Raw genomic sequence first — 27732 nt, 5'->3', positions numbered from 1 at the left:
TTCCCATTAAAACTAGGGAGGATTGAGATAGGCAGACCAATTAGGAAGCTCTATACGCATGCCAGTAAAGATCCCCTGAAGGAAACCCAGCCCTTGCTCCTCCTGAAACACAGCCGAGCTCCTTAGAGAGAAGAGGCCCTTGCTTCTCAGCTTCCGCAGAGCCAGCTGAACAGCTCTTTCTCACAACCAGATGACCTTTAAGACTAAAAGATGGTTCTGGTTTGGCTGACTGGGAAAGGACCTCAGCCAGCTGTTAAAAGGTAGCACTTGATACATCTTATCCACTTTAGAATTACTCCCTCATCCTTCCACCTGCCACCTCTTTAGTGACAGTGTCTGATGACCGTTCCCCTCCCTGTCCAGGTGTCCCTCAGTTTCATTCAGGACTTCCTTCTTTTCACCTGCTTGGACTGGTGTCAGCTGGATATGTTTCTGATTCTGCCCGTCCCAAGCCCCATCCAATTTGATCTTCCTGGTCATGTGTGGAACTTGCCACCACTGTGGCGGTCATTGAGAGACTGTGTTAGCTGTTAGAATACAAAAGAAGAAATAGAAAAAAGAAGGAATTTGGTTGATGAGGAGTAAAGCAAGATCAATAATGACTTTTAAGGTTTCACACCTAATGCCTGCATGCATCAGAAATCCAGAACCAAAAGCAGGGCTTCATGGAAGAGTGTGAGTTTATTTTTGCGTAAGTGTACTTTGAAGAGACCATAAGCTACCTGAGAATGTGCAGAAGCCAGTTGAGGAGCTGAATTGGAACTTAGAGCAGTTTTAGTTAAAACTGCACAATGAGATCACAACTCATGAATAGACTTCATTGTCATGTGGCCCAAATTCTTTCCTCCATGACAAGATTCTACTTCTGATTTTACCCAGTCATGTAGTGAGGCCAGTGACAGCATCAGTGAGTCAGCCCAGATTAGAAAAACAATTCAAGCACAATAGACAGCCAGCTAGTGAGTCACTGACTACATAGTGTCTTTTGTAATAAGAGCTTAGAGCGAACTTGTTTATGTTTGACTGGAATTATCGGCAAAGTCCCAATAATTCATTGTTTAAGAATCAAGGAAGTACAGTAGAATTTCAGGATTCTGAAATTTAGTTTGAGTTGCTCCTATTTTTTTTCCCAAGAGGGACTATTTGGATTTAGATTAAATGTTGAAATACATGAACATATTATAAGTTATACTTATTGTTTTTATCATTGGCGCTAAAAGTAATTTAAAACAGTGTCAGTAATACTTCATTTTAATTAATTGAACTATCCTAATTTTAAAATTATCCTACTTTATTCTTACTATCCTTTCTTTATTAGAGAAACTCCTTACCATCCAGTTTATAGAATTATAATATTTTAGACTTAACAATGTAGGTTTTTCCTTGGAAACTTCCCGTACTGGTTTATAATTTCTTCTCATTTTGAGGTCTGGCATTGTGCAAATTAGAATCCTTACAGATTTCAACTAAAGTTTAGATTTTAAATTTTTATTTATATTACTGCTACAGGTATAATGAGATTTAGTATTTTGTTTTTTGTTTTAGAATAACTCTGGAAGCGTATATTTAATAACTTTTGTTCTTTGTTTTTAAAGAACCAACAAGAAAACCTTGGGAAAGAACAAATACAATGAATGGCAGCAAGTCACCTGTTATCTCCAGGTATCAACTTTTTTCTCTTAAGTTTTATATTTTATTTGTATAAAAAAAGAAATCAGTGCATTCTTAGTATAGAAAAAAAATTGAATGGTAAGAAATCATACAAGGAGTCCATAAAACTCTCATGATCCTCCTAGTATTGGACAACCACCAAGCCTCATTATATATTACTCATCTACATTACTAGTGATTGATAAATTATACCCTACATTTATTAACCAGATGATCTGAGATTTTAAGATAGCTTTGTCTTTCCCAATTTGTATTTTGAAAAATTCAAAACTACAGAAAAATTAAAAGGATAGTACAGTGAATATGTGTATACCCATTTCCTAGGTTTAACAGTTGTCAACATTTTGCCCCACTTGTCTTAACTATCTACATATCCACACTTTTTCCCCCCTCTGATTAGTTTCAAAGCAGTTCACAAATAAGAAGTGTTTCACCCTAAATACTTTAGTGTTTTTTGGAAGAACCAGGACATCTGCTTTGTAACCAGAATACCATTATTACTCTCAAGAACTTTAACATTGAACAATAATACTATCTAATATAGTATATAGTCACATTTCCCCAGTAGTCCCAATGACATGGTGTGTGTGTGTGTGTATATATATATAAACATAACTTTTGGAGCCTTTTTTAAACCTGAAAATCAGCTGGAGAGAAAAGAGCAAAATGAAACCTACATCTTTGAATTTGTAAAGTAGAAACATGTATTTCCCTATCTCATTTGAAACGTGTACATGTAATCAAGTTAGAAAAGATAGTATCCAGAAACAAGGCTAGCTAATACTTGTTTCTACAAGTACGTGTGGGCATGTTTAGGCAAATTTGTTCTTCCTTTAGCTAGGCATACTTTATTTTCATGACTAAATTTATATCATAGCTCCTGAACACAGATGAAACGTTTTCTTGGTTTATGAGACTTGTATAAAGTTTAAAGGACTTGTATTTTTCCCAGAAAAGAAAAAAAGTACGTATTTAGAAACTAAAAGGTATTTTGTCTTTTCTTTCTGAGCTATTTGCCTTATTTTTGTCTTGTAAAAAGCAACTTGACTCTAATTATAGAAACCTAATAAAGAGAAGTACAAGGATAGACTTTATATTATCACAGACGTGTTCTGTGTTAGTCTGAGTCTGAATTTGGATTTGGCTTTCTATGTGGTGCTTTCTGCTAGTAGGAAAGAAGATTTGGTAATGACACAGTTGTTTAAGCTCCACAAAGAAACTAGACCTTTTGGAATGTATAAAAGCTTTTAGTTTCTAAGTGATTGAAAAATGATCATATTTTGCTTTAGAAGAAAGAGGGGAATTGCTTTTGGTGTACATGTGTTTTCAGTAGAGTAGAAAAATTGCACGTTTATGTTTCTCAGACTCCTGAGATGGCCTTCTTATGTATCTCTACCAGTTGGATTTTCTTCAGTACCACATTATGAAGTGCTGATTTATCAAGCCCATAACAAGGGGCTGACCAGGTGTGGTGGCTTATGCCTGTAAACCCAGCACTTTGGGAGGCTGAGGTGGGTGGATCACTTGAGGTCACGAATTCGAGACCAGCTTGGCTAACGTGATGAAACCCCGTCTCTACTAAAAATACAAAAATTAACTGGGCATGGCGGCACACACCTGCAATCCCAGCTACTTGGGAGGCTGAGACACGAGAATCACTTGAACCCGGGAGACGGAGGTTGCAGTGAGCTGATATCGCGCTATTGCACTCCAGTCTGCAGACCTGTCATGTGTCATTTGTTCTTTCTCTTCATCCTGCTTTGTTGATCTGCATTCCATAGTGAACTAAAGCTAAGCCTATGTTGATGGCAGAAGTCATGCCTTAGAATGGACATGGATGAGGTTCTCCAAATGGAATACATTCTTTGAAGTATTTGGTCCATTTAGTAAAGGAAAAGTTGTTCTTTGAAAGATTTTTTTATTTTTCCTAATTCCAGAGTAGGGAAAAAAAAGATTTCTTTTTTTTTCCAGACTTGGAAATTTAGTAAGTGCTCTAAAGGTCACCATTTTGAAAATAATTTTATATAAATGAGTTGAATCTTGATTCTTAATATCTAATAGTGCACCATAATCATGTTCCAATTCTGTTAGGTGGTTTCCTCCCATTTCCCAAAATAGAAATTCTGAAACCCTGATTATTTCCTGACCACTCATATATCTTTTGATAGATTTGATCCAACTACTGGTACGTAGGTTTTAAAATTTCACAAAAGCTGTTTTAAACCATAAAGGATTTTAAAAATACGTTTAAAAGAGTAAGAACTGTATTGCTTTTCTTCCTAAGTTATTTCCCTGTTCCTTCGGAAAGCAGGTGTATTAGCTGCTTTAAGTATGTCTCATCCTTGCATTGTGGTGAAGGTGCCCATTTATCTTTGGAATAGCTTTGTCAAAATTATGTTAGTGGTAAGATGGATTAATATCCCATAATATACATGAGATATTGCATATTGCTGTGTTTGTTAAGAGTAAAAGCAAGAATGTTTGGTTAAAAATGCTTCAAACTATGACTGGATTATAACATTTGGAAGGTTGGTGCATTCATCTGTGATTATTAAGACCTTACAGATCTTGTATTCAAGATGGGAAAACTAGTCCTTTACATGCCTCCTGAGAAGAGTTAGTTTTTTATACTTTCATATACTTACTGTGCCTAACAACCTATAAAAAGTAGCCATTGTGTAATGATTTTTAAAATTTTCTGTAACTGGTATCTTCACATAACTAAAAGTAGTCTTAAAATATCTTTTTTATTGGGGAAAAATTGGTTATTTTAAGGTTAATAGACTCAATTATTGTTTGATTTGCTATTAACAACCTATAAAACAGTAACATAATGAGAATTATTTTTTAAAGTTCTATTGTGTATCCCTTTCAATGGTTTTCCCCTTCATAGACGGGATTCTCCAAGGAAAAATCAGATTGTTTTTGACAACAGGTCCTATGATTCATTACACAGGTATCATCCTGCTGTGACGTTGTGATTTGAGACTTTTAAATAACATGTTCAGGATAGGGCTGAGCTTTTTCTACCTGGATTGGTAATCACCACAAGGGAGATTTTTTTTTTTCTTCATTTTGAATACCTTTTTAAAAATTCTGCCATCACTTCACAGTTGGATTAGGATAAATACAAATGGTAAACATACTCGAAATACTAGACTGGGAATCTAAGGCCACATATATTATCTAGGCCATTTGTAGCCTAAGCATTTTCTTTTAAAGGCTGTTTGCCTTATGACTGTAAGACAAGGTTTCAAAAAAGTAGATAGAAGATCCTTTTCCATCTGTTACTGGAACATGGGCTAATATTAAAGCCACGGTTGTGGATTCTTTGAGGAAAATCTCTATTTCCTAGATACTTTGTAGTAAGTTATCTTGGACAATTTAACATCTAACACCCTGAGTAGATTGTTTTCTAGGTGAGCCCTATTATACCATTTTTTAATTAAGAACACTTAAGATATGAACTAGTTTTTTCTTAATTAAAAAAATTGACAGCTAAAAAAAATTCTCAAATGCTTTTCAGTTACTTACACAATTAATGTGGCAGAATAGGGACTTAAATATAGTAGTACAGTCATTTTATAGGCAGATGTTTAAAGGCAACACTCTCATCATAAAATAATAAAAACTGGCCCAGCACGGTGGTTCACACCTACAGTTTTGGCACCTTGGGAGGCCAAGGCTGGATGATCATTTGGGGCCAGGAGTTCAAGACCAGCCTGGGAAACATAGCGAGACCCCATCTTTACAAAAAATAAAAAAACTAGCTGGGCCTGGTGGCTTGTGCCTATAGTCCCAGCTACTCAGGAGGCTAAGACAGGAAGATATCTTGTGCATAGGAGTAAGAGGCTGCAGTGAGGCATGATCACACCACTGCACCCTAGCCTGGGTGACAAAATGAGACCCTCTCTAAAAAAAAAAAAGTAAAATAAAAACCTGAGAAATCCTCATTTTGTGATCAATTATGATGAAAACCCATAGGTTAGAAATAACTGAAATATATTTGTTATTTTACACATCTTTTTTTTTTTTTTTTTTTAATTTACATCAGGTCCACTGGGAATATGAATTAAATGCTGTTCATAGTGGATGTGTATCACAGTGAGTTGGGAGTTAGTAAGCAGACTCTGGCCAAATTCTTACTAGCTGAAATTATTTTTATGCTATTAATGATCGAACTACTTAACAAGTTAATTTTGTCAGCCAGTTAAATCTTCACAAAATGTTTATATTCCACTAGTGAAATAGTTTTTTCTGCTTTTTTTTTTCTTTCTTTCTTTTTTTTTTTTTTTTTTTTTTTTGAGGTGGTTTGTTTTGGCCAAAATATTTCTTTAGAAAATTTGCTAGTACATAGAAAAATAGCATTTAACAATGAAATTTTTAAGGCTGGGTACCATGGCTCATGCCTATAATCCCAGCTCTTTGGGAGGCCTAGGCAGGAGGATCACTTGAGTCCAGGAGCTTGAGACTAGCCTAGGCAATGTGGTTAAACCCTGTCTCTATAAAACATACAAAAATTAGCTGGGCATGGTTGCATGTGCCTGTGGGAGGCTGAGGTGGGAAGAAGGCTTGAGCCCAGGAGGTCAAGGCTGCAGTGAGCTGAGATCATGCCACTGCACTGCAGCCTGCGTGACAGAATGAGATCCTGTGTTCAAAAATATATATATATATTTTAATGTAGTAAATCTGCTCAGTTATCTTGCCGCTTTCACACATAGTACCCCCTGGGATGTTACTGATAAACTTTTTTGGTAAAAGTTAAGAAAAGAAGTGGTGATTACATCTTTCCTTCAGTATGAAAAGTTCCCCCCTTTAGTTAATTATCATGGTGGTGGTGGTGATGGATTGCATGTTAGCATGAATTAAATTTTTAAAAATTTGCATGTTTCCGCAATTGTTTTTATTACATGACAGTAATTTTTTGCATTGCCTAGTAAATATGGATATATTCGTAACATACTTGCCCAATTAAATAGCAGACTGTAGTTGTTCATGTGAATTTCAGAGGTATTCATTATATAACTTGAGAAAATAACTAGCTAAATGGACCACTTAAATGAGAAATGTAAAAGAAAAGCAGAGTATGCATTATAGTTTAATTCTAGAGAACAGGAATAGGTAGCATGAGTGAGTATATGAAATGATGGTGTCCTAAACTGTAAGACTATTTGCCAGACGTGACTCTGCATAGGGCACCATGACTTGCATTTTATGGATCTCAGTAAATCTTAAGCGACCTTGGAATTTAGTAGTCTTCCCTAGCAAAGTAAGAAGGTGTAGCCTCACAAGAGGAAAGGAAATATTTCATATAAATCTTATTCCCTACAGTGCCTAGCTCAGTGCTTATTGAATGAAATTTTCTGAAAGTTATTATTTCCCCCCCATTCATATAAGCAGATACCTAATAAGGTAACATTGGACAACTTGCTTCCTAACAGTCTTTTAAGCAGTAATACATTTTGATAGTAAAGCAGATTAACAGGCCGGGCGTGGTGGCTCACACCTACACCCAGCAATTTGGGAGGCTGAAGTAGACAAATTATGAAGTCAGGAGTTCGAGACCAGCCTGGCCAACATGGTGAAACCCCGTCTCTACTCAAAATACAAAAAAAATTAGCCAGTCCTTGTGGCGCACCTGTAATCCCAGCTACTCCGGAGGCTGAGGCAGGAGAATCGCTTGAACCCAGGAGGCAGAGGCTGCAGTGAGCCGAGATCGCACCACTGCACTCCAGTCTGGGCGACAGAGCAAGACTGCATCTCATAAACAGCAGCAACAACAACAACAAAAAGATTAACTCAGTATTTAATCTTCAGGAACCATGCCTATGGGTTTAAAGTATTTTATGTCTTATAAGAATTATAAAATTATAACTTGGAAAAATTTATTATGCCTTTTGGGTCTTGCTTCAGATTGCTAACGTTAGTACTCTGCAAAATTGGGAATATATGATTTGCCTGATGGGTTTAAGTTGCATTTATCTGTGGCTCGTACCAGACTAAACCAGAACCCAGAGGCGTGCCCAATTAAAACTCTAGGTTTTCCACTGAGGATTCTTTTATTGCCACAATTGGAGAGGGCACCATGACTGGTTTATTTGGTGCTGAAACTTGTTTAAAATATACCTAATCATTGACTTATTAAGAATTATAATAGCAACTAAACTTTTGAAAGTGCAGTAATAATTGACAATCTGCTTCTGTTTGGCATTTCCTTTTTATTTAATAAAATAAATGTGTGGAAGTAGTTAGCCTGAAACACAACATTCAAATGATGTCTCCATAAAATTTTCACAAGGAAATAGTCACATAGTCTAATCTAATAAACATTTTTAAAACATTTTTTATTTTGATGCTTGAAATGGAATAATATGTATAAAGCAAATCATGCTCACTAAAAATGTTTTCTTCCTACAATCCAAGGCATCAACTTTGTAAGCTGATTTATGTTAGTGTAAAACATTCAAGTCTTTATGTTTCTCCTTTCACTGGTTTGCCCAGGTATTTAAGTAGATAATGTAAAAGTTCAAAAGAAAGACAAAACAAGATTGTGTTATTTGAGCCTCAGATGTTCCAGCTGGCCTCTTCTTCACTGTCTTGGTCAACATGCCACGTTATCTGGTTACCTCACGCCCAAAGAATACCGTCTTCTACTCTTTTCTGAAGAAGTCTTACCATCTTGTCACCTTTTTCTAGTTTCTTTATAAATAAGAAATACTGAGAAAAGTGAAAAAATTTTGTTTTATGTCCTAATCAGCCCTACAGTTTTGATACTTTTTAACAAAATGGCTATTTTAAAGAAATGTATTTAAATCTGGTGTTGGGTTGGCAAATTTGCAATTATTTATGAACTTATTAAGTGTTAAGAATGTTGTTTACCTGTCCTGGAAATTTCATTTATGCAGACCAAAATCCACACCCTTATCACAGCCCAGTGCCAATGGAGTCCAGACGGAAGGACTTGACTATGACAGACTGAAGCAGGTGGGCACTCAGTGACAGCTTTATTTGTACTTATTTCTTTTTAAAAAATATCTCATATGCATATCTTTGACATGGATCCTGAATATACTTAGAAAGACCATAGAGCTATTGCTATACAAATTAAACAGTGGCATTAGTAGTACTGTATTTTTTCAAATCTACACTTCCAGTTCATTGAGTTTGCATGAAGTTCCAGAGGTAGTGGAGGATGGGGCTGTGATTCAGTGATAACAGCATAAGGTTTAAATGTAAGTGCATGGTGTGCAGTTGTAAAGAAAACAATGGGGCTTTTACTTTTCAGTTACTGTATTGTATTGGCAAAATCGAATGCAACAAATCTGATTTTGGCAAGAGTGCGAGGAAATAGGCACTCTTCTATACGTCAGCTTTCTAAATAGCAGTTTGGAAAAACAAAATCAAAAGCCTGAAAAATTATCTTACCTTGAACTCAGTGATATGAATTCCAGAAATTTATTCAAAGAAAATATTGTGGAGTAGAGGCTCTGTAGGCTTCAAGGGATCAGAATTTAGTATGCTTAATAGTAAATTGTGAATACTTGCCTGTGTTAGGTAACAAAACAGATGTGTACAGTTATCTCAATTTTGTATAAAAAAAGATACTGTCCACATTTGGGTACATATGCATTATATTTAATACCTGTGTGCTCAGGAAGAAGTAGTAAATGATAGGATTGTGATTTAAAATACCTTATTCACAGAAGAGATGAAATACATTTTTTAGATAAACTGAATTTTCATACTGCAAAGCTATTTGAAAAGTTAAATTCAGTTATATGATCTTAAAGGGGAGCATGTGGTCATTGAAAATCAAGCCCTTGTTTTGCTCTGTATTGAATGTGGCTTTCTTGAAAAATATTTTAAAATAGAGCACTTCCACATACTTCAAAACATGGTCAATTCTTGGTTATCTGAAGAATTGGAGGATAACAGAGGAATAGATTTGATTTGGGGGATGAGATGTAAAGAGTAATTTGGATCAGGATATCTGTGAGTTTATTTAATAACTTCTGTGTCTCAGTCTTTTCCATTGTTAAAATGAAGACTTTAATTGATAGTTTTATTTTAAACATGAGAAGCTTTTCAAAAGGTAAACTTTAACAGAGCAATTTAATTTTTCCTGGGGTATTCAGTGTTAAAGTCACACAATTCAAAACTAATCCTTCCAAAGGACAGCTGTTACTTTTCACCCATTGAAATTGTGTCACTTTGTCATAGGACCTCTAATCTTGAATCTGCAGGGGGGTTTTTTGTTTATTTTTTGTTTTTGAGACAGAGTCTCACTCTACCGCCCAGGCTGGAGTGCAGTGGTGCGATCTTGGCTCACTGCAGTCTCTGCCTCCCGGGTTCAAGCGATTCTCCTGCCTCAGCCTCCCAAGTAGCTGGGATTACAGATGTGCACCACCATACCCGGCTAACTTTTGTAGTTTTTGTAGAGACGGGGTTTCACCATGTTGGCCGGGCTGGTCTCAAATTTCCCAGCCTCAAGTGATCCGTCTGCCTCGGCCTCCCAAAGTGCTGGATTTACAGGCGTGAGCCACCGCACCTGGCCAAATCTGCAGTTCTTGAAGGAGGGTCTAGAGCACCACAGTTAATAGAAGTATAATGTGGGCTATGTATATATTTTAAATTTTTTCTAGTAGCCGCATTTTAAAAATACAAAACAAAAGGACAACATTAATTTAAAAACTGAATAATGTATTTAAAGTATGTTTTAATATGTAGTCAATTTTTATAAATTACTAACGAGTTATTTTACATTATTTTCATCATATTAAATCTGAGAAATCTGGTGTGTGTTTTACACTTACAGCACATCTCATTTCAGATTAGCTTCATTTCAGCAGCTGCATATGGCTGGTGCCTGCCGTATGGGACAGCATGGGTCAACCAGGGCCTCATCCACCTTCCTGCCTACCCGTTAGGGCAATCTCTGAGGTCCCTTCAGGGAAATCCTAGACTCCTTGAAATATGGTTTGGCAGCTATGGTGATTCCTAATAAATCTCCATACTTCAAACAAAAGAACAGATTTGCCAAGAGCCGATTGTCCAGTTTATTGTGATATCTTCATCCTCTAAAATTCCTTTGCATCACCTCTGAGATTGTTCCCAGAGGACTAGATTGAAAGCACAGCTGTTATCATTTCTAGAAACTATCTGAATCATACCTTTCACTGGATGACAGAGTAATTATCTTAATTTTAGGAAGCATTCTATTTCACATATTGCTAGGCTAGAATAAGCCAGGATTGGGAAGGGAAGAATATTAAAACAAAATTTACCAAGGCTAGTCTTCCAAGAAATAGAATTGTGGCTCTGGAAACAAACAAAAACCACACATCATACTTCATGACATTCTTAAAATTTTATATGAGTAAGAATCTTTTTAGCGGTATTTTTTTTTCTGTATTTCTGATATTTTTCTCTAATATTTTAGGACATTTTAGATGAAATGAGAAAGGAGTTAACAAAACTAAAAGAAGAGCTCATTGATGGTAAGTATCTGGACAAATTTACTATTCCTATTCCTATAAACAATGTTTAAGATTCACCATTTTTAAGAAAATGCAAATAAGGAAATGCCCAGTTGATTACTTGAGGGCAATGACTTCCATAGTCCTGCCCTTTTAGGATTAGGGTTTTGGGGAGGAGGTTTCTCCTTCATATAATGGAAATTATATTTATAAATAGGGATTAAACAAAATCCCTCAATTCAGATGTTGTCTTTTCTTAGATGGAAATCCACATGAACAGATCTTTCTCTAGGTTACCCCTGCTCACCTATCCCACTGCCCTCTTGTTTTTGAGCCCACATACTCAGTGTTTTCATTTTGTATACAAAAGGAGAAAATATATAGAAATTAGTATCATCTTTCTAATATTAAAGATGTGTGCAATGAAAGATGCAAAGTTAATCTTTTTATTACTGTTTGAGCACAATCCTTAAAGTTTCTTAAGAATGAACCACTCATTTATCTTACTTTACCATTATATTTATTTTCAATACTTGTTCTTTTCCATCCAGCAATCAGGCAGGAACTGAGCAAGTCAAATACTGCATAGAGGAACAGACTAAGGAGAGATAGGACTTTAATCTGGAGGAAAAAAATCCTACAAACAACAACTGTTCACAACAGCAAACCGCTACATTTTATGAGCTGTAAGAAGAAAATGGAGACAAACAGAAGGAGGGAAAAACCAACCTACTCTGAAAGCCTTCAAACATTATGACTCTGGCGATAAGCTCTTTCCCTCTCCGTTTGCTGCTTTTTTCTGGCCTTTACAACAGAATGGAAGAGAATCATATAAGAGTTCCTGTAACAGTTATGCAGAAAATACTAAAACCCATCAGGCAAAATCACCACGCATTGAAATATTTTCATGTCAAGATAAAATCGCACATTTTCCACAATACATTGCTAAAATAAAGAGGAGAAAGGCTTAGGAAGTTTTTTGGCAGAGAGTGCTGGTAAAGAATTGAGCAAGTTTGCTATTGTATTGTAATGTTTCTCTCAGGTTTGTTCTTCCTATCATGTTTGATATTCCATGAATAATTGAGATCAGGCCTATGTAAGTTAAGATCATAATATGTGGAACAAATGGAATTTTAAGTGCTTTCAAAGGGTAATATTTATAAGACAGTGTCCGAAAAATGATTTCTTCAGCTTGAGGAATTTTAGAATGATAGGAAGTCTCTCAAGTTAGCCTTCATGCAATTTTGTAGATTAAAACATAAAATTTGTCCAGAATTTAAAGATTTAGATGCCTTCCTAAATTGTTACAATGCTTTACCAAATCTATGACTTCTACATAACACAAACCAGTGGTCAAATGTAAACACTATATTGTAGATTTACTGTAGGTTTTCAACCTTTTTTAGATTTATGCATGTGGACATTTTTATAATGTAATTACAATCACCACAAAGTTAGCTTTTTAAATTGCAGACAGTAATGCATGTCACACTAATATGTAGTGGCCTTTTCAAGGCCTAGTCCCAGGGAAAACATTTTGTAGAGTATAGGGGAGTGGGAGGAAGGGGAGGAATAATTTTTTATTTGAAGTTGATTTCTGCACTTTTTCTCAGTTACCTGCATGAATAATAATGAGGAATATTTTGTGACTTTAATTGGTAAATATGTTACAAAACCAAGTACTTAATCCTTTACATCATGTCTTCAGCTATTTGTATTTTAACCAGTAATTTCAATGGTCTGAAACATGATTCAGAGCTTCACTTAATATCTTACTGTGTAACTCAAAAGTTTGATCACTGAATTTGCCAGTTATTATTACCTAGGTACCCCTGCTGTTACACAGGTATTTAGATACATCTTCCTGAATGAAGCTGCTTTTGAATTTTGTTATGTTGAAATGCAAGAAATAACAATGATGGCAGCAATTAAGGTCACAGAAATCATTAGGTAAAGGAAAACCAACAAGGAGTTCTGCAGTTTTCTTTTAATAAGTAAAGTGAGACTTGAGGGTGGTGGGAAGAAGGAATTAGACTCTCTGCCTTCCACCCTGTGTGTGTGTGCCATCACGCACATGCTGTCTATATGGAAGCCACTTTTCTTTCCTTTGAAGCTGGTAAGGTTAAAATAAGGGAGAAATCTTATATGTTGCAATGATAGCTTTTTGGAAAATTTAAGAAATCAAACTCTCCAGGCTCTCCATCTTGATTTATGCTTGAGTTGTTATGTGCCATATTTGCTTTGAACTCTGATTATCAGAAGTTTTACTAAAATTTTGAAATAATTCACTTTCATCTGCTTTCTAGATTTTGTACATCTCTGTCCATAAGGCAGAGCTTGTTGATAGTGTAGTTTTCTAAATGCTGCAGATTTGTAGCATTTACCACTACAAAGGAGTTTGGATGAGGGATTTTTTTTTCCTTTGTTAAAATAGTTCCTATTTCTGTAGAAATTTCACTTATAGATTAAACTGTGATGGATGAGCTATCATAATTCAAGTATACATTTCTTTTTTCTATCAGATATTCATTGTCATGCAGTAGTAGTACAAACATCAAAGATGCAGCAAGCTTATGACGTATTTTCTAAAAGAAATAGGAGGCATTTTCATCTTTATTATTGTACTTTTGGTTATGCAAACACTTTGATAATATAAACAGTTATGTCCCCTATAAATCTGGTCAGAAACCTCTTTTGATTTTGTTGGGTAAGTTAAATAGTTTAGAGTAGGTAGAGTACTGGGTACAAGTGGTCCAAACTAAGATAAGAGACTAAAATAAAATGCTAAATCTTAAAAGAAACTGGGTTTATGCACTAAACGTTTTGTGCCTTGGTCTAATATTAACATGATGTCTGTGTAAAATGACAAAAGAAAAAAAAACCAGTGTTGAATCACGCTGTATTTTCCATCATCCCAGATTGCTAAATGTGTTCTTTCCAAGAAGTCTGAATGAATTATTATATACATTTGCTGTCACATACATGACAGTTGTGTCATTATTAGAGATTTCAGTAATTACAGTGGGAAACAGAAGCCTAAGTTCTTTACCTTATCAAAACTATGTTCTCTGGAACCACATTATTATGATGGTTTTTGTGCTCTTGTACATTGGATGTCTTAAGCTGAGTACAGTTTAGGGGATCCTTTCTCATGACAGGAAGGTACTGCTTTCCTCAACACTGTGATCTGACCTGTGACAAATCTGTACTATCCACTATGTAAATGGCTCACAAGTCAATTGCAAACAAACTGAATGTACAAATCTTAGTGCTGGTGCTGAAATCTCTTCAGAATAGTCATCATGATTTAAAAGTTTGTTTAAAAATTTGCAAGCATCAAGTGTCAATCAAAACTGAAGATGAAACACTAATGAATGTTGAATTCTCATGCTTTTTAGGTGTACTTCCTTTTTAGAATTTTCAGTTTTCTATTTTTACCGTAACTATTTCATTTAAATTTGTTTCACTTCAATTTCCTACACGCTAACTTCATTTGTGCGATTGAAATAAAATTGCAGTATATATGTGTTGCTTGTTTGTGACACTTAGATAATCTTCTGAAATAATTTGTTTTAAAGTAAGTTACATTGGATGTGAAAAACACCTTTTAAAGTCCAAGACTTTACTACTTAAAAGTTTACATGTCACGTCACTACTCTTTAAAGATTTCATAGAAGTCGGGAATACTAAGTAATGTATACAAAAGAAATACGTGATGATGTGTCTACTTTTTGTTTGAAATAACTGTTGGGTATTCCCTGTTCTTATTTTCTCTCTGCCCACCTTGACACAGTAACTTCCTCTTATAGTCAAGTTGATAGTAAGTGTTTAATTTTTATTCCATTTTGTTCTGCAACACATTCAGATACTTAAAACTCATTCATGCAGTTAGAATTTTCCTTTATATAGTTTGCATGGTAAAGGACATTGTGTGGTAAAGGGCATTATTGAGTGATGAACTTTATAGCAAAATGTGTATGGTGTTTATACATGATGCTGATTTCTTAAAACCTGCATATAATCAGTAGTACTTTTTCTCTATTATAAAGTATTAATTTTGAGTTCCATTTTATAATTCTGATGTCTTCTTTAGAAATACAAAATTACAATCTTTGTATTATTTTCTTTGACCAGACCCAAATTTTCCCCCTTTCAACCACCTCCATTCTCTTCTCCACTTATCATGGACCACATGTTCCCAACATTCATTAACATTTGCAGCCATTACAGGGTTGACAGTTGTTAAATTTTCAGCTGATTTTTTTTTTCTTTTTTGCTCTATCCTGCTTCATGTTCTTGCTTCTCTTCATATGTAAGTCAGAATTTTTGTCTACAAATTAAAAGTCACTTCTCATTCAAAAATGAGTTAAGTAACATGCTAACCTTTTAAATTTGCCTAGCTACAACTTTTATGTCTCTTGTAAATTTATATATACTTTCAGTGCCATTATGAAGAATTGGCCCTTTAATTCTAAGTAGTGTTACCCTATGAAGCACAGTGTGCAAAAAGTATGCTACAGGGTCTCTTTAATTCCTGTGTAGCCATTGTAACTTTTTAACACCATTACCCTTTAAATTCTATCGATTATAAGCAGCGTAAAAGTAACTGTATAAAGCAAACGTCGCAAAGGAACTCTGTAGGAGCTCTTAATTCCTCTCTGTGGCTATCATAAAATTCACTTTCCTGAAGACATTATCATTCACTTCCAAACTCCAAACATTTTTCTGGTAGCACCACTTTTGTTTTTAACAGAAAGGTGAGTTCATATGTGTACATCTCTCCAAAGCTCTAAGGAATGAGAAAAGCATCCTAGTATATTGAAATTACTGATGTTTAATACCTCTGTCTTTTCACTGAAAGCCATTTAATATTTATAAGTTAGATGCTTTTTAAAGTCAAAACTTGACATACAGGTATTTATAAGGAATCTCCATGACTCTGAAAGAATGAAATTGACGTAGATAGCTTTGGCTACGTAAAGACATGGTAGAGGACATTTACTTTTAAGAAGAGTTTTCTTCTGAGGATATGTAGATTTAACTAAGCAGCTGAAGTCAGTAACCCCTCAAGAAAGGCCGTTTATAGGAGCCAAGAACTGATGGAAGTCTGTGATGCAGGTTTTTCTGTTCCCAACATCAAAAGCTGTGGATTATTAGGTGTGTTCCCCTTTATGTTATCTCTAGGTAATTTTTGAGACATCAAAACTTTTTAAAATTCAATACTGGAAAGATGAAACCTTCAAATTAAAGCCTAAAAGTCATTAGTAAAATATTAATGCAGTAAACTTAGGATGGTTACAGATATTCACCATCAACATAATTGAGTTCCAAGATAAATTCTTTGTGGAATGCTAATGGTCAAGTCACGTAAGAGGAAAATTAAATCTTCTGGTGAAGAGACATTTGAAAACTAAAGAATTAACTATGTAAATTTGTCTTTCTAAATAGTTCTCTTTATAAAGTAACAGAAGCATTGTAAAAGGGTAAATAAATGACCATCATAATGACTTAGGATGTTGTAAGAATGTCACATTTATTGGTTATTTCTGTTGAAATCTGAAGGAATCAATACATGTGAAGATTGAGAAACGGGAAAAGGACTGTCTCCGTTATAGATATTCTGTAATGCACAGAACCTTCTAAACGGAAATGTTAGTATCATTTAAAGCACATAGTAGACCTTGAGTATTTGCTGACTAGTTTAACATACAGAAAAAATCAAGGATGAAGCACCAATTAGGTGTTTGAACCAAAGAATCACAGTCACTGAGCTGCACCCCAGTTCTGTAAAGCATGTTAAATACTCAAAAGAGCAGAGAGCAGGGCCCGTAAACGCTTCTAGTGCAGGACACAGGAATTCTAGGCAGAGGGAGAAAATTAAGGGCCCTGATTGGTGGCTGAGAGTAAAAAGAATACACCATTTGAATAGTGCTGTTCTTTTTCCTCACTTTATTTAAAGGCATATAATTCCTAGTAGTTAGGACATCTAAATAGCTCAGTAAACTGGTCAGAGGTGAAAGGATAGCTTGAGGCCACAAGTTTTGAGATCAACCTGGGTAACGGAGACTCATCTCTACAAAAAAAAAATTTTTTAATTTGGGCTAGGCGTGATGGTGTACACCTGTAATCCCAGCTACTCAGGAGACTGAGGCAGGAGGATCACCTGAGCCCAGGGAGGACAAGGCTGCAGTGAGCTGTGATCACGCCACTGTACTCCAGCCTGGGTGACAGAGCGAGAACCTCTCTCTCAAAAAAAAAAAAAAAAAAAAAAAAAAAAAAATCTAAGAGAATATAGCTTTTCATTTTAATAGAAATTATTAGAAAAGCTTACATATTTCATTAGAGCCCAGTTAGACTACATTTATTCTGTAAAAGATGATATAAAAATGACAACCTTATAGTTGATCATGTTGTAAATCTGATTTGTTTCCCTTCAATTCCAATAAAGATTTCTTTAGCAGTAGATGACAATTCTAAGAGCATATTATAAAGAAATAACTAATAAAGGAGATGGATGATGTTATAGGTTGGTTGGGTTTTAGTAAATAGTTATTCTATGAAGGCTTAGAAAATAGGGAAAATTGAATAGTTGGTACTTTGAATTCAATAGGAAAAAGCACTCAGAAGAAAAGAAAGTTTACATTCACTGGTGTTTAGATTGAGAGAGATTTAATTTTCCCATCAAGTCCAAAAGTTTCCATCCAAGTCTACAGAAACAGAAAGAAAGGGTCTTGGCTTACGCTTAAAATATGCATTGTTGTAATCATAAACGTGAAATACATTATAGAAAGCTTTTAAAAATTTGGTCTTTAAGCGCCTAACATTCCATGCTTTAGTCACATCTGTGAAACCTCTTTTTCTTTTTTTTAAGATTAAAGGCATTTTAAAAATAAATGTTTTACAGCCGGGCATGGTGGCTCACGCCTGTAATCCCAGCACTTTGGGAGGCTAAGGTGGGCAGATCACCTGAGGTCAGGAGTTCGAGACCAGCCTGGCCAACATGGTGAAACCCCATCTCTACTAAAAATGCAAAAAATATTGGCCGGGGATAGTGGCGGGCACCTGTAATCCCAGCTATTCGGGAGGCTGAGGCAGAAGAGTCGCTTGAATCTGGGAGGTGGAGGTTGCAGTGAGCTGAGACCATGCCACCGTACTACAGGCAGGGCGACAGAGTGAGATTCCATCTCTAAATAAATAAATGTTTTTCAACTTGTTTTATGTGAGAAATACCAGCTTTTCATTGTTACCACCAGTTTATCTCAGGTATCACTCAGGTGGTTCTGCTGACCGAGGCACTGGGCATTTTAAATATGGAGTTTCCCTCCACCCTTTGATCAAGTCTGAGGTTTGTCCATCCTTGGCGGTGGGCTAACTTAAGTATGGATTCACAAACCTCATTTGACTGTTGTAAGTCATGGGGCCACCCCAGTGCCAGTGGTTGGGCATCACAGTGAGTCTGAGGTGATGAATTTGAGTTAGCTGTAGGCTAGTTCTGCACCTCAGCAACAGCCCATGGATGAGGTAATACCCATTGACTTTGCCACTTAAATTTCCAGGGAGAAGAATAGCTTATAATTTATCTGAGGAAAGTAATTGGGAAGGCTTAGATACTGAGAAGAAAGCCCTGTTAAAATCTAGGTAGCGTTTCCTTTCTACTTATTTATTACTAGAGGGATGGGAGGTTCAGGCCTGAGTTAGGACTTTACAATTTAGTGTCCTTCCCAGAGTTACTTTAGGCCTCATCATTTTAAGTTTCAATTACAAAAAAAATTTTTTGATGGAGTCTTGGTCTGTCACTCAGGTCGGAGTGCAGTGGTGCAATCTCGGCTCACTGCAACCTCTGCCCCTTGAGTTCAAAGGGATTTTCCTGCCTCAGCCTCCCGAGTAGCTGGGACTACAGGCGCGTGCCACCACGTCTGACTAATTTTTGTATTTTTAATAGAGACAGGATTTCACCATGTTGGCCAGGCTGCTCTTGAACTCCTGAGCTCAGGTGATCTGCCTGCCTCGGCCTCCCAAAGTGCTGGGATTACAGGCATGAGCCACAGCGCCCGGCCTTCAATTGCAGAAATTTTTGAAGGGAGAATATTTGATCCTCACATAAAATGTCCTTGTTTCTGAAAGAAAACATGGTAAAAAGATTGTCATTGAGTCCATGTCTTTGCCACCTTGTTGGACTTGATTTCCCTTTCTCTGTGTTCCTCCTGCCCTCAGTCTCTCAGTCTGTCCTTTTTGCATGTGGAGTTGTGGGCAGGTCATTGGACTGGGACTGACTTTACCAGTTTTCAGGCTGCGGGGCTAATCAGTCATTCTCTCTGAGCCTTCTACCTCTAAAGTTTAGTTCTTTTTTAAAATTCTTTTTGTTTTGTTTTTATTTTTTCCTCACCACTATACAAGCGAGGGTAGATAAAGCTTGTTATTGTTAATATTATTTTGAGACAGTCTCGCTCTGTCGTCCAGGCTAGGGTGCAGTGGCATGATTTCAGCTCACTGCAACCTCTGCCTCCCGAGTTCAAGCGATTCTTCTACCTCAGCCTCCTTAGTAGCTGGGACTACAGGCATGCGCCACCACACCCGGCTAATTTTTGTATTTTTAGTAGAGACGGGGTTTCACCATGTTGGCCAGGCTGGTCTCGAACTCCTGACGTCAGGTGATCCACCCACCTTGGCCTCCCAAAGTGTTGGGATTACAGGCGTGAGCCACCGTGCCCGTCCCCGATAAAGCTTAGTTCTGAATTTCCTCTTTCAGTGTATCCTCGGCAGCTACTGGTTGGTTTATTCTTTTTTAATCTTTTTTGGTTTATTCTTTTGATTTTTGAAGAGAAGGAGAAAAAAGATCTGAGTTTGGCTCTCCCATCTTAAGTGCAGCTTTTAGTTGTTTTATAGTCATAGATGCTATTGCATGCATCCTGGATATAAACAATGCGGAAAAATCAATGGAGTGACCATTTTGAGGTCAGTGGTGTTGCATAAAGCACCAGGGGTATGCTGTTCTGTGCCAGTTTCCTCTGCGTCACGTGCTTTCACAGTTTGAATTTCAGGCATCTGTGTGGTGGCTTCAGTGCATTCTCCACTGTGCTTCAACCTGGAAGCACATTCTGCCATTCAGAAAGACCGATTCCAATCATGTAATGGGACCACATGAGATCCATGCTTGAATTATATGAATAACAGAAAGTCCATTTAACTCTTCTCATTCAAGAGCTGTTTCTAAGTAAACAGACTTTCCAGAGCTCGACGAAGTGAAGAAGCCCTTCTTTCAATTCCTGGGCAGAATTCAGTGGTTTTCATATCATCTGAACCTGCTGTGCTGCTGTTTATTCTATCACTGTCATCCTTGAAAGGAAAAAAGGAATAATCTCACCCTCCTGCCCTTCTTATTTTATATCTTCCATCTCACCCATCTATATCCATGTAGTCATTCCTCCCGAGTTCCCCGGTTTTAATCCAAAAGACTCTGTTAACAGCAATGTCTTGGCAGACCGGGTGCCGCTTCCGTGCCATTTGAGGGCTCTGAGTCTTTGCTTCGTCTTAGGAAGATAAAGATAATTTGGCAGAAAGTCAGAGATGGAAATAGAAGGTTTGGGATGATAAAAGATGGGTCCTGTTTTGCTGACATTCTTTTACTCTGGTTCTTGGTGCGTGTCTTTTGGGATTCATTTCTTGTTAGCATGAATAGGACATGCTTTTCGTTAGGTGCTTTTCTTTTTTGGAGAACATGAAGTGTTTCTAACAAAACTGAATGAACTAGAAAGAATTCTATTTTGAGACATCTGTAGTTGATGTGAAGTATTTCTGAAATCCTCAATTACAGTACTTACATATTTGCACAGGTTTTTTTTTAATTTTTGAGGAAGCCTCTCTGGAGTCTGTATTGACAGGAGCATCCTGAAAGCCCCTATTATGTAGCTGGTGGGAGAGACAGGGACAGCCACGCCCGTGCTGGGAGCAGAGCACAACTTCAGGCAGGGTGAACCCCTTCTGAGTTCTCATTGGAAGCTTTCTGTTGCTCAACCTCTGGCAGGTTTCAAAATCTTGTGCTTAAGCCAGGTGTGGGGGCGTGTGCTCCTAGACACTGACTTGGGGGGCTGAGGCAGGAGGATCACTTGAGCCCAAAGTTGGAGACCAGCCTGGGCAACATAGCTAGGCCTGTCTCCTTTAAATAAATAAATAAATAAATAAATAAATGAATGAATAAATACCCTTGACCATTGTGCTTTCTGCTGCCCCTTTGTAGGGATGGGGCAGGGTCAGAATAAGCATGTGCATGAATGGCGGAAAGCTTTGGTGGTGGTTTTTGTTTCTTTGTGTTTTGAGAGGTGGGGGAGTCAGCAGTGAACCTTTCTGGCTAAAGAACAACATACATAATTTCTATTATGAGATTTAGAAGGTTAAATACATTTTTTTTTCAGGCCTACCAAGTTGATAGACCAAAAGTATATAGTAGAACAGCACAGTAGAAAAAATTTAAAGGTGAATTTCTTATGGTCCAAAAGGATGGATAGTCACAGTCCATAACCTTTCGTAGTGTACGCTGGAATTGGAATCTCTTGCTTTGCTCTGAATTTTAGAATTAGAAGTGTGCATGTATGTCAAAAGATTATGCAGAGCTATTTTCTTTGCTAATGATGTAAACATTTGCACCCCACAAATGGGACTTTATGATCTGGAAGTTAGCCTAAGGTTGCATATACTGAAATCATGTTTTAAAAGTTAAGGTTGACTTAAGCATATACAAGGCTGTATTTTAATTGTAACTAGAAATCATTCAATATGCATACAGAACCTCAAGTATCTTATCATGGAATTTGCGAATTATGGGCCTGCTGAATTCAAGGGTAAGGGAAACTGGTAACAACTTGTTTTAAATCAACATAAGTTCCTGCTTGCTTGACTAAAGTTGTTTGAAAATCTGAATTAAACAGGATCTCATTGTCAGGAAACATCTTCTAAGCTTGACATCTACATTTAGGAAGGGAACGTGGAAGAGAGGGCGAGACATGAAACTAAAATAACTGGCAGGGTAGGATCAGACTGCACCTAATTTTTGCACCAAAGTTTCATATAAGAATAAATAAAAAGGAGGACCACTTGTGAGCCAACCTAGGAAGGACTTGCCAGAAAGTAGCAGCTCCTGCTGCAAAATACAGTGCCTTCAAAATGATTCTCTGTGTGAATTGCATGCAATTTCATGTAACCATAAAGTGTAACCTGTATGTGCATGACATGTGTCTAGAATGTGTAAAGTTAGGATTCAGCAGGAAGGGGCCTAGCCCTGTCACTGTGGTGGATCAGTGGACCTGCTGAAGTCACTGAACTTATGTGACTTAGATTTGCAGCATCAGACCCCTGTGTTTGCATTAAGTGGCCATATCGTTGAAATTGGATCCATCTCTCCCTCAGCTTTCTTTCCTACTTTGCAGCTTTGCTGGTTTTAACTGCATTCTTCTGCTTCTTGGTATCCTTTCTTCTTTTGAAATAAAAAGATGAAATACTTAATTCAAAGAAGACGTGTATTTATTTTACCAGTTGCTCTTAATTTACTAAAGGTGTACGACGTGAAAAGAGTTGCATTCCGTTGCCTTGGTTGTGATTCTGACCTTCAAGTATGCTCAGTTCTAAAAGCTTGAGGAGCATTCTATACTGGTCCTTCTGCATTTCAACCTGTCACCAAGGGGAGTGTTTCGCAATCCGCCATCCTTTCCCTGAATGCTACTGCTGCTCTATGACGGAAAGCTTGGTGACCTCTTCACTGGAGGCATCCAAGGCCAATGAAAAAAACAGCCTGTTGGTAAATAAACAAGCTGTATGCACATGCTATTTTACTTCAGGACCAAACGCCCTGTGCATTTTAATATTAAGCATACTTACTGCAGGAACCAGTACTGGTACCACTGCCAAATTACACAATGATGCGAGTGCTTTGGGGTTTTGAAGAGCTGAAGGCATATATAAGATTTAGTGTTCTCAGGCCGGGCACGGTGGCTCACGTCTGTAATCCCAGCATTTTGGGAGGGGTGGGCGGATTGCTGGAGTCCAGGAGTTCAAGACCAGCCTGGGTGACATGATGAAATCCTGTCTCTACAAAACAAAACAAAAAAAGGACTTGGTGTTCTCACTTTGTGACCATCCTGCTCCCCACTGGAGATCCCTAGAGGCAGGTGCCTTTCAGCTAAGAACATCTGGGAGTCTGCGGTTTGTGAGGAGCTTGCTGGCGCATTAGTGTAAAGGGTGTGATCTTTTTAATGGCCACACTTTTCTGTATAATGTCTTTGTTTTCATTCTCTGATGTCAGGGAGGTGAAAAGAAGGCTCAGGCACTTTTATCAACTGAACCAGAGTAACTTGTCACCTCCTTTTTTGCCAGCCTTATTTCTAAATAGACTGAATGTCTGTTTCCTCTCCTTTTCAACTGAGAAGCCCTTGGCATACAGCGGAAAGGGGCTGTGTGGGGATGCGTTTTGCCACTGCAGTCATGAGCTGGCCCAGCCTTCTGTATTCTTGGATGTTTTCATTCTAGGCTGAATCCCATTGTGCTATAGCAAACAGGCCAGACCCTAAGAGACTATGTGCTGAAAAGATTTGTGAAGCCCCTCAGTTCCCAGTGACGTTTAGAGCTTATTGTCATGAGATTCCTACCCTAGCCCTGGGCAGTGTGGGCAAGGACACCATAGTGCCTGGGCACTGAGTCCAGGAGTGGTATTTTAGCCGCCTCTCCTCTCAGCTGTAAAGTGAGGTGTTTGGGTCTTCAAAGGTCATTCCAGCTCCAGCTTCTGTGGTTTCAATATGCTGGGGGTACCTGGGTGAGGCTCCCCACCCAGGTGGCCTGGCTGACAGTGACAGTATCATAGAGTGCAAGCCTCTGTCACCGCACTACCAGCTGCAGACACCAGTATGGAGGGGTTATGTGGGTGAAGTTCAAGGCTTCTCTCTGTGAACAAGCTAAAAAGAACCACTCATTTGTCATTTCTCCTTGGCCACAGGCTATCATGGCAAACGCCTCTTGCTGAGGAGTAACACAGCGTTGAACCGGTTTTAATATTGTAAAGCCACTCCTGTGGATAAAGGCATTGAAGATGTATGCGTCAAAGCATTTTTAAAAGTCACCTGGGATATGACAGTGATGTCTACGCTTCTTGGGTAATTATAGCTCTAAATCATCACTCCCAACCCCCAAGACAAAAACGAGCCTGAGAAACCAGGAAGCTGGTTTGCAATGTGTTGCATTGAGTTGGGCCTTTCCTGCCGCAGTTCCTGCTGCTGGGTGAAGTGTTGGAACCCTGCAGACAGGTCCTGTCGCAGCCAGCTGGGAAGCCAAGGTGAGCAGACCTCCTGGGACAGATGGAGCCCCAGTGATGAGGCCACTCTGATCCACAAAAGGGCACTGTCAGGGGCCTCCACAGCTGGGATTGCCCACCATGTTTTGGCTTTTTAAAAAAAAAAAAAACTTTTTTAAATTTTAGAGATGGAGTCTGGCCATGTTCCCCAGGCTGATCTCGAACTCCTGGGCTCAATCCTTTCACCTCAGCCTCCCAAAATGCAGGGATTACAGGTATGAGCCACCATGCTCGGCCTTAAGAAAAAAACTTTATTGAAGTAAAACATACGGACAGAAAAGTGTACTTATGCATACAGCTCACTGTCTAAACAAACTACACCCATTTGCACAGCACCCAAAGCGAGAAACGACATTGTCAGGACCCCAGAAGCCCCCTCGTGTTTCCTTCCAGCCATTCCCTCCCAGCATCACCCCTCTCCTGACTTCTGACCCCCAAGGTTGCTGTGTCTGTGCTTGATGTAAAGGAATCCTGCTATTTTATGCTTGGTTCCTTTCTCCCAACATTGCGTGTGAGATCATCCGTAGTGTGTATAGTGGTGGATCGTCTGTCCTCGTGATATCGTAGTTCCCAGCTTAGGGCTATTATGGGTAGTCCTGCTATGAATATTCTAGCATGTGTCTTTGGTGAACATATGGACGTGTTTCTTCTGGGTGTGTGACTAGGAATAGCGTTGGTGGGTCACAGCGTATGCCTGCGTTCAGCTTCAGTAGATCCTGACCCACTTCTAAACGTGCCTAGCAGTGCTGGAGCCATTTATGGGCATGTCAGCTGGCAGGGCTGCGAGCCTCCCTCCAGTAGCTCACTTCTGTGAATGGCCCCACCGGTAGCACAGGGAACAATCCAATGAAAGAACCGAACCTGCCTTGGACGGCTAACTAACTGTGGTCTCATTCTGTTTCCCTGAAACATGGAATTAAGTTTCTAATACAACGTTCTTTCCCTCTTAACAACAATACTATTCATGTCTACATTTATTGTAAGCATTTACTTAGAAGATAAGGCCTATTTTCCTCCAATAAGGTGAGTTTATACTCAATGAAATTAATTTTTTTAGTTCATTTAAAATTGCTACCTAACAAGTTGCGGATTTACGGATTTATTTCTTCCTGAACTGCAGACTATAAAATGGTCTCACTCTCAGGGCACAAGAAGCAAGAGCATGTACCCAAAGGCCAAGGAAGTGGCTGCCTTTTTTGTTTTTCCTTAAAAGATGTCCTCTAGAGAAATTCCCACAGCCCCATTATGAGATGGGAATTTGCTTGATTTAAGGAGATGATTCCACTTTCTGTCTAGTAATCTAGGGCATGAAGTGGATGGTTAGATACAAATCTCCAGTGTTAAGTGCCAATAATTGTTGGCAGTATGAAAAAGTGGCCGGGTGCGGTGGCTCATACCTATAATCCCAGCACTTTGGGAGGCCGAGGTGGATGGATCACCTGAGCTCAGGAGTTTGAGACCAGCCTGGCCAACATGGTGAAACCCCATCTCTGCTAAAAATACAAAAATTAGCAGGGCGTGGTGGTGCATGCCTGTAATCCCAGCTACTCAGGAGGCTGAGGCAGGAGAATCACTTGAGTCCAGGAGGCCGAGTTTCCAATGAGCTGAGATCATGCCACTGCACTCCAACCTGGTCAACAGAGCAAGATTCCATCTCAAAAAAAAAAAAAAAAAAAAAAAAAAAAAAAAGGTGCTTTTCTTTTTAAAAATGTAATTAGAGACATAGTCTTGCTATGTTGTCCAGGCTGGTCTCAAGCAATCCTCTTGTTCTGGCTTCCCAAAGTGTTGGGATTACAGGCATGAGCCACTGCCAAAGATTATTCATTACTATTATTACTTTACTGGGAGCTGGTCAAGTCCCAAAGCCCTCTAGCTCTCCTAAGTTCAAAAAAAGGCAAAAGATTTTTTCCACATAATATCAATCCCATGTGTCAGATTCTCTTGTGAACACTGAGACGTGTTGGTCAGGAAGGGTCCAGAAGCTGTGAGTGCATAGCGGGTGGAACCGGAAGGGGAATTCGTTTTTGCATTGCAGATCTCCTGTCCTGACTCAACACTTAATGGCACAGTGTCACGGGTGCTTTCTTGAAACCTGGTGATGTGAACAAAGAATAAAAATAGCTGCTTGAAATGCCTCCAAATGAGCAAATGCAGGCATTGTTGGAATTCCAAATTTCAGAGCTGCTTTCTGGAGTCCTCATGGATTAACGTAGCAGGAGTGGGTACTGAACAGCAAGGATGGGGCTGGAACTGTAAATGCAAAAAGCATGGTTATAAAAGGGGCATGTCAAAGGCCCAAGGATTGGAGAACGATCAGAGTTCCTAATTTGGGGTAACCATAGAAATTGTTAGCTCCAGCCCTGCTAGACAGCGATGGCTCAAAGAGGCAGCTTGTCAGAGTTGGTGCCTCAGTCCCCCGCCAGTGCCCCCGCCCTGCCAAATCTCACTTAGAGGAAGCTCTAAGTGTGGGGAGGAGGGAGGGTAATTGGAATTCAGACAGGAGCCAGTTCCAAGTGATACGTAAAGTATGTGAATGAGCTTGAAAAGATGATTTTATCCAAGATGGTAGCTCAGCTTAACGTTCTCTTCCCATAATAACCCCCATCACAAATACACAAGGGCCTCAACACCCAGATACGAATGGAATGATACACTTCCTTCCCTAGAATTGTAAGGCAAGGGAGAGGGAGAAGAATTTACTTGCCTCTAAAATATAGCCCTGGTCCCTAAGTCCATGTGTATTTAGGGGGAGGCAGACAAGGAGATCAGTGAACAATTTGGCTTAAATTGGTTTACAAAACAAAAATTACAATGTGAGCATAATCAGTTATACAGAATGATATAGAAACAGATGGAGAAATAATGTCAGCTGCTTGGTGGAGAAGTCAATTCAGCTGGAATTAACAGATGAACTGTTAAGAATGAGCAGGTGTCCTTGGGCATCAAAGGGGCAAGGGTATTTCTGGCAGAGCAACCAGCAGTGTTTGCAGGTGTGAGAGTGCCTGGGCTGTTCTGCAACAGGCCCCATAAATGGGCGAGGTTGGAGATGAGCCGTGGGGTGGAGGCAAGGCGGGAGGTGAGCTGGAGAGGTTGGGAAAGAATTGGAAACATTTTGCTCTGTCCTCTGAAATCCCGACATATGCCACATTAGATTGCATGGTTTCTAGGGAGCTTCAGAGGTCCTAATGAGCATTTTAGTCTGATTTTAAAAAGAAAATGATTTTAAGGTTCTGGCACAGAAGATATAAA

General features: G+C 38.3%; 1 protein-coding gene across 5 annotated transcripts in view; it reads left to right on the top strand.

Moving 5' to 3' along the window:
- The window catches only part of ENAH (ENAH actin regulator), a 168701-nt gene extending 153487 nt beyond the window's left edge, over nucleotides 1-15214 (top strand). For 3 of the 5 annotated variants that reach the window (XM_030936122.1, XM_030936126.1, XM_030936124.1), the window contains 4 exons: nucleotides 1596-1662; nucleotides 8577-8655; nucleotides 11111-11168; nucleotides 11699-15214. In XM_030936122.1, the coding sequence (XP_030791982.1) occupies nucleotides 1596-1662; nucleotides 8577-8655; nucleotides 11111-11168; nucleotides 11699-11736 (242 nt within the window). In that variant the 3' untranslated portion in view covers nucleotides 11737-15214. Of the gene's footprint in view, nucleotides 1-1595; nucleotides 1663-4564; nucleotides 4628-8576; nucleotides 8656-11110; nucleotides 11169-11698 lie in introns of all 5 variants that reach the window. The other 2 variants (XM_030936125.1, XM_030936123.1) reach the window with 1 other exon arrangement.
- The last annotated feature ends 12518 nt before the right edge of the window (nucleotides 15215-27732 follow it).

This window comes from Rhinopithecus roxellana, chromosome 8 (genome assembly GCF_007565055.1).
Source record: "Rhinopithecus roxellana isolate Shanxi Qingling chromosome 8, ASM756505v1, whole genome shotgun sequence".
NCBI lineage: Eukaryota > Metazoa > Chordata > Mammalia > Primates > Cercopithecidae > Rhinopithecus > Rhinopithecus roxellana.
This window is presented reverse-complemented; position numbering and strand designations above follow the sequence as displayed.